Source organism: Clarias gariepinus, chromosome 10, assembly GCF_024256425.1.
Source record: "Clarias gariepinus isolate MV-2021 ecotype Netherlands chromosome 10, CGAR_prim_01v2, whole genome shotgun sequence".
Lineage (NCBI taxonomy): Eukaryota > Metazoa > Chordata > Actinopteri > Siluriformes > Clariidae > Clarias > Clarias gariepinus.
This window is the reverse complement of record NC_071109.1, coordinates 28,072,501-28,080,671: the sequence shown is the minus strand read 5'-3', so window position 1 is coordinate 28,080,671 and position 8,171 is coordinate 28,072,501. Positions and strand designations below refer to the sequence as shown.

At 39.3% G+C, this 8,171-nt stretch overlaps 1 protein-coding gene across 1 annotated transcript in view; it reads right to left on the bottom strand.

Annotated features, from left to right (window-relative positions):
- Positions 1–8,171, bottom strand: part of snrkb (SNF related kinase b) — a 37,670-nt gene that overhangs the window by 6,510 nt on the left and 22,989 nt on the right. Inside the window, exons 3-5 of the mRNA XM_053505039.1 lie at positions 6,326–6,467; positions 1,102–1,299; positions 519–635 (exon numbers count right to left, since the gene is read on the bottom strand). Coding sequence (XP_053361014.1) covers positions 519–635; positions 1,102–1,299; positions 6,326–6,467 — 457 coding nt within the window. The remainder of the gene's footprint in view (positions 1–518; positions 636–1,101; positions 1,300–6,325; positions 6,468–8,171) is intronic.

The following is an 8,171-nucleotide window of genomic DNA, read 5'->3' as shown; positions in this document are numbered from 1 at the left end:
CAATATGCATGAGGAATCACAAAGGAGTTTTCATTTTCTGTAACTAGTTACTTTTATCAGAAAGTAAAGCTGCAATGTAACTGATTACTTTTTAATAACAATAATCTTGTAATGTAATTACTTTAAAAAGTAACGCCCCCCAACACTGATTATCTACAGTTAAGATGACGGTGATGTTGAGAAAGCAAATTCAGAACATGAAGCATGCACACTTATACCAACCAGCACACGAAGCGTAACCCAAGTGTGAGAATATTTTAGTTTTTTCGACACAGTGCGCAACATAAGCATATCAGTGTAGCGTATTTGTCAATCGATTTCATTATACCGTCCTTCACTCCTGCAATGTGCAAAGCATTAATGATCTCTTTTTTTCTTTTTCTTTTTACTTTGCTGCCTAAAAATTTTTACCAGTCACATCACGTCTGTGTTAATGTTTTGATAATTTTAGGGAGTGTCATGATGCATGCCAGCCTTACAGTATATATTTAGGATGGAATGTTCTGTATGTGACTCACTGTGGGTTTCTTTGCTCCGGATTGAGACCACTCAGCTCCTGTTTGTCCCGTAGGATGCGTTCTCCGAGCAGGTAATACGTGGCTGTGATGTGATTATACCGGTCAGCCTCCAATGCTCTAACACACACACACACACACAATTAAACACAGATCTATTACAAACCCTATATATCTATCTATTTTATTCAGTATGTAGACAGGTATAACAGCAGCAGGTCTGTGTTTGCTTTTCAAAATGTATTTAAAATATAAATTCATATTTTAATTAGCTCATTATTTTATAAATGTTAACAAATCTATCTATTAACAACAGGTCTTTTCCAATTCAATTTAGAACCTATCCAGTATAAAGAGTCAATAATTTGGAGACCCTAAAGCCCATAAAACACAAGAAGTCATCAATAAATAATAATAAAAACCACTTGTGTATCGGATAATCTTACATGCAGTTTTTTTATTTTATAATATATATATATATATATATATATATATATATATACACATTTTTTTTATTATAATTTTTTTTTACTTCAGACAGCATTAGGCTTCGGCAATATGATACCACATTACTGACTCCACTCACTCCTGTATGGTGTCTCTGTCGGCAATGTTCCCGGAGCTCATGGCCTGCAGGATGAGCTCGTGCTCCTGAGGAGACAGGCTGCAGTGAGGAGAGACGGGCGACGGAGACGCATTGACACCCTGCAGCCACGGGTGAGACTCGATCTCCAGCAGAGGGGCTCGCTTCGACGGATCTCTCTGCAGCATCCGTGAGATCAGACTAAAGGAGTCGTATAAACAGAAGACTGGAATGAGTTACAGGATCGTTACGAGGTTGTTCTCGTTAAGGGTTTCTTTGTTAACGATTGACGTAGGTGACAGTAACAGTGTGCGGTATTTAGAGCAAGCAATTAGAATTAGGAGGAAAATGAGAGTGGAAAAGTACTGAATGGGTGAAAGGGAAAAAAAAGATGACATGCGGAAAAGAAGAAAGAAAGAAGAAAATGTCATGGCTGATTACTGGAGCAGAACGAGTGAAAAAAAAAATTAATTTTTACAAACAAGCTTGATTATACCTCCCTTCCGCTCTCTCTATTTTCTCTTTCACTCTCTTCCATCTACTTTTTATTTAATTTCCGTCTCTCAGTCCGACTCAGTTTTCACATTTTTTCCCTCTGTCTCGCTGACAGGCGGCTAAATTAGCATATGCACATCTGGCTGTGAATGAAACAAAGTGGTTATTTCTCACATCTCGTAAATATTCATGAGCACCTGCAGAGCGACCCTGATGGAAACGGAGGGAACAGAAAAGATGAGATCTGACATTGCGAAAATGTGAGTGTTTGTGTTTATGCACTGCACAGAATCCGTTTATGCACTCAGAGCGTGTATCATGGCACCGCATGCAATCAGCACCACCAGTAGAGGGAGCCATACCACTTTGTGTGTGTGTGTGTGTGCACAAGAGTGCAGGCATGTATGATCGGGGATGTTATAATACCCTTGTGGATATCAAATATACCGAAATATAATTATTTTTTTTCATAGCAAACTGAAATGCTACCGAGGTTAAGGTTGTGTGTGTATGTGTGTGTGTGTATCCAGGGGCTAAATGGTATAATTAGACCAGATGTTCTCTTCGCCTCGGCCACCCCTTAATCTGCAAACACATGCAAGAAGAACTCTTTCCTCAATCTACACTCGAAAGCACTCTGACGGAAATTCTCACCAATGTCTTACTGATCCCAGTGCTGCCGTTCAGATACGACACAGGCATCACACACAGATAATACATTAGCCAATACTAATCTAATGATAAAAAATATATATATATATATATATATATATATATATATATATATATATATATGCAATGAATTCTTTTAAGACCTGCGCTGTATCACCGTCTCTGAATCAGGTCGAAAAATATGTCTGATCTTTTTAACAAAGGAAGATTAAGTAAGAAGTTCGAGTTTATGTTTTTCTTTTTTTTTCTCTCCTTTAGCCTGTGATCGTGACAATGAAATGAAACAATAAATAAAAATAAAAACACTTAAAGGCTCATTACATTTAAGCAACATTTGCATTCATAGAATAGTTCCCAGCTAGCCAGCTAATTAGGTCTCTAAGTTAGCTAGATAGTTTTTTTTTTATAATTTATATTGATAATTTACGTTGTCATGTCAATCGGTCTTGTCTCAGCTAGCCAGCTAATTAGGCTTTTTAGTTAGCTAGTTAGTTTTTTGTTCATTTATGTTGTAAATTTATGTTGCATGTAGCACCTTGGTCCTGGAGGAACGTTGTTTTTTTTCGCTGTGTACTAACTGGATGTGGTTGAAGTGACAATAAAGCCTACTTGACCTGACTTGATGGAAGGCTTCGGCCGTGATGAAGGATCATCACAGCTAACTTCCTAACATACAACTTCCTGCCTTTTAAGCAGATGGAATGAATGAGGCGCCGTAGTGACGACAGTGATCTCTTCTTCAGTCCCTCAAAGATCCTGTTTAAGTCATCGTGCATGTATACATATGTTCATTTTAATCTTGTACAGGAATTCGATCACTGACTGACACGGTGTGAAGTTGTTAGAACGACGTACATTCTTATTCTTAAAGAAAAGGAAATTCCTCTGGTACAGGTTTTTTTTTTTTAACCCCGGAAGCCCTTCCTGATGCAGCCCTCCTCCATTATTCAGGCACAATATGTTCACTGACTTGCGCAAACCCAAACCCAGCATTCTAACACTAGAAACACCAATGAACCACTTTTTTTTAAAACTTTTTAAAAAATAAAAAAGTTCTAAACCGTTATCATATAAGTATTAATTTCCTACATCCTACATTAGTGTTTCACCGATGATTGAAACATCCTTAGGACATGATTTATTCAATGATGTCACGCTTGTTTTACAAAAACTTAACATTCAGTGTGATTCATATTCAATTAGAGTGGAGTGTAAAAAGAAAAAAAAAAAAGAAAAAAAAAGAAAACCAGAAACAATAAGAAACACAGTGAGGCAGAAATATTCCCACCGGAGCTTCAGCTCGTCTCCCTGAGGAGATCGCCGTTCTTATTTACACAGAACGTTTTCCCGTTAAAGAACTGTCTGATTGGAGGGTTAACACCCATGTGACCCAGCCTCTATGTTTAGCTGTGCGGTCGAGCCCAGATGTCACACAACCACATGCAGCCTCAAGCCCAGATTTCCGAGGTACAATCAGTCGATTCAGATTTCTCCATTTTGTTCTTAGAGAGCCGGGTTTGAGGATGTTCTCTCCACAAATAACTCGGCCATGGAGAAATCCCAACAGCGTGACCTCATACAGGCCCTTTCATTGAATTCATGGCTTTGATGATCGGAGTTGAACATTAAGTACAAATGGGGGATAAAAAAGCGATTCGGTATTATGTATCGTAATTATTTTTATTTTGCAATTCATGTATCACCACAATGAAACAAATTCTTTTTTTTGTTTGTTATTGATGTGGTCTCAAACTATTTAGGAGTAGGAGCAAATTAATAGCTATGTCTTTTTAAAATTGTACAAAATCAGAATACTAACAATGGGTCTCTGTCTATTTCTTACTTTTCTTTTACAGTATTCATGTTAATCAGGATACTCAAAGTATCGCAATACAAATCGAATAGACACCTACAGTAAGTATCATGATAATATCATACTGTACATTCCAATTCCAATTAACTTAATCTGCACGTCTCGTGCATGTGGGCGGAAACAAAACCCACCAAGCACGGAGATAACAAGCAACAACCACATACAGTACACATTCCTAAAGGTGGGACTCGAACCCTTGACCTTGGAGATGCGGGGGACTCTTTTAGATTTTATGAATCATTAACCAATAAATGTTTGGTGTTTGCGCCTTTAGCATGATTCGTTGCTATAATGATGTCTATGCCTATGCTTTTTTTGCTTTGTGTTCTTTGTCTTGTTTATATGTACACACACACACACACACACACACACACACACACACACACACACACACACACACACACACACACACAACCAGTCAAAAGTTCGGACACACCTTCTAATTCTGTACCCTTTCCTGATTTTTATTTCTTTCTACATTATAAAACAATACCCAAGGCATCCAAAATATACAATAATCTCCTTTGAACAGTTGATATTGAGGTGTATCTGCTTCTTATTCTCTGTAAATCCTTCATAATGGCTCTAATCTGAGGTGCTGTTTGTTAATTAGTGATTTCTGAAGCTGGTAACTGTAAATGAACTTCTCCTCTGCAGCAGAGGTACGTTTTGGTCGTCATCATGTTGCCTGATGGGTTTTGCAAACGCACTTGACACCATACTGTTCTTGTGTAGAATATTTTGACTGCTACTACTGTATATTGTTTATTTTTATTTAATACAGTATTTTGGTAAAGCTTACGCTACAATTTACACATTGTGCAACTTTTTTTGCAACACATTGCTGGCAGATGAACTCAGTGGGAAAGTACTGTTTAAAACGCCCTAAAGCTGAACGGAGGCTTTGCCTTGACCTGCCAGCATCCTGATCCAAACCACACCGTCTCTTGGCTCATGATTCAAAATTCCAAAGGAGACCTGGAACATTTTTTGGACAGCTTCCACTATCGTTTCCCTCTTCGATTCTGATTGGCTGGTCCTCCGATGGGCTGGGAGACGTAAAAAAAGTACAGCGGTAGTACAGCATGTTCAGCTGGAGTCTGTCCTGCTGAAGATTGCAAGTAAGTGTAAAGTTTGGTGTGAGGGTGATAGGAACCACACGATGCTCTGAGACTGTGATGTTTCCCTTTAACTGCATCTCACACCGGAAACACCAGGGATCGGTCTTAAATGCAAAAAAAAATAAAACATTACAACTTTGGCTTTCGTCATACTGAATGTTAAAATGATGTAATATTGCAACACGTTTGAAGACAGATGTTCCATGAACCTTCTTTACCCTGTGGTGATGCCGTTTTGTTCCAAATTCTTACAACATTTTTAAGGCTTTTGCGTGCAGTCACCCGAGTGATGCTACTGTATCAACGCCAAACAACTGAGTAACAACTGGGAACCAGTCAGATCATGTATGTTCAAGAGAGCACCTTTCCTTTAAAGTGCATTACTGTAGCAAGAGCAAGAGACCAAAAAGACACAGCTGACTGTCTTCAAATGTCTCAAAGGAATCATATTTGTTTACGTTGTTGGTGGTGGTGGTGGTCTTTCAGATGCTCCCGTCGAGGGGTCGCCACAGCGGACCACGCCAGATCCCTTCTTGACGCACCTCTATTTTATCCTGGCTTGGGACGGGCACTGCATCCAGTGGCTGGGGTTTGGCCATCCACCGATGCCCCAATCATGTTTGTATATGTGCTTCGCACATCTTCAACAACGTTTAAGGTAATCTACAGGGGATAATCTATGTTTGGGCAGGAATCACACAGGGGTTAAGGAGTTAGATGGCTAATCAGAGGGTCCCTGGTGCTGCCAAGCTGCTGTTGTTGGGCAATTGAGCGAGGTGTCCCACCTCCCTCAACTGGAGACAGAACACTCTGGCATTCACAAAGACAGATATGTCTCTTTGTAGGGAAGCATTTTTTTGACTGATGATACATGGACGGACCATGCTCTCTTATCTTAACTGCTATACAGCATGTTATATACAGGTGTTTATGAAAACATTAACTAAACCAGTAAGCCAGATGTCTGATTGGAGACGCAGATTGGAAACGCAGATCCTGATTAGCATTCTGCATTAGACGAGGTGGTGTGCGAGTGTGCGAGAGTATATGTAAGTGACGTTCTTACTCTTTACACTCCGCGGAGATGTGATCCGGGACGGAATACCGGCAGTCCATGATCATGATCAGAGTCTCACTGTCGTTGGCCTCCTGGAATGGCGGCCGTCCGCAAACCAGCATGTAGAGAATCACGCCCAGAGACCAGATATCTGTAAAAAGACACAACATGATCAGATCCTGTATGTGCGGGACTTGTGATGAAAGTTCTCGGGCAAAATGATTGACGTTTACAGAAGACTTCAAGCACTCCAGCACTTTACAGGGACTCAGCTAGGAGTTACTGCAACACCCTGTGTACAGTCCTGACCTCACTTCAAGCCATTTGAAAGGAGTCCCTGGGAGGCCAGTGCTTCAGACGTGAGGCAGGATCAGATCATGGCTCTGGTGTACTGAGAAAAACCTTCTACCTTGACGGTATCCAAGCACTAGTAAAACACTCGGATAAGTGTACAAGTGTTGCAGCGGATTATATAGAGAAATAAAGGGAGTTTTTAATGCTCTGTTCAAAAGTCCCGCTTTGACTTGAACGGCACACACAAACATAAACAGTCACGCAAGAAGTAAATAGATTTACTTAGTTTTAGAATAAAAGGTATGTAACCAAAATGTGGTGCCGTTATTATGACTACTGTTTGTTTCCTTCTTCTCAGGAATCTTTCCAAGACATGCTTAAAAAAAGGAATATATTTTCGTCTTTAAGCATGCCGAAGAAGTTTCTGAATTTTAAACAGGATGGGTTGTTAAAGGAGTCTGAAGGTGGACTATTTGCTATAAATACTGAAATACCTCTTTGTCACATTTGGAGAATTACAGTTTAGTTGGATGAAAAGGGTAAAGCATGGATAAAGTCGCGACCCGAGACACGTCTTCGTGCAGTTCGAAGATCTACAGAGAGAAAACAACCACAACTCTCATCTTTCTATGCATAGGGAAGCTGTTGCTCTCAAAACTGCTAATGAAAAGTCAACAAACTATTAATAAGGACTTAATAATACATTAATAACTCTTACCTGCTTAATAATCACAGTTTTTTATATTTTTTGTATATTTACTTCTTGCATGTCTGTGTGTATGCACACAGGAGACGTGACTGCTGCTCTGTGCATCATTTATGACCCAGTAAGAGAGGAATTAGCTGGGACAGAGGAAGCGACCCAGCTGTGAGCTTACATAACACACACACACACACGCACACACACACACACACACACACACAGAATAATTCATGCAAAATCACATATACCTGCAAATAAACCACACACAACAAAACACGACAGTACATAACAGTAATAGACGCGGATTCTCACAAGACGTGATGGCACAATAAATACACATTAATAGTCTTACTAAGTAACTGAGACAAATTTGATATCAAATACAAAACGACAACAATAAATCAACTGTGAGATATATGAGAGTTTTGTCTACTGAGCAGACCCAAGCAAAGTAAGACTGCCGTACACATACGAAGATAAAAGACTAGTCCGAAAAAAACAAGACTTGTAATGTCTTGAAAAGAAGTACTCTCACTGAGGATGAAGGGATTAGAAAGAGACTAAGCCCAGCGTCAGAGCCCAGGAAATGTGTAGATTAGCGTCATGTGTGTAGTGTACAGTGTGTTCTGATTATATACTGTGTACACAGTAAGAAAGAGAAGGATGGCTGTATGACTTTTAAGTATTCAGTTCAAATCCTGGTACTAAAAAAATGTGACTCAATTGTGATTTGTGACTCTAAAGTGACACAGATCAGATTTTGAGTTTTTTTTTTTAAGAGCTGTCTAAACAAACAAATCATTTTTGTTTTTTTTACATTTTAACATGTGGTCCTTATGTATCCAACATGGGGTCATG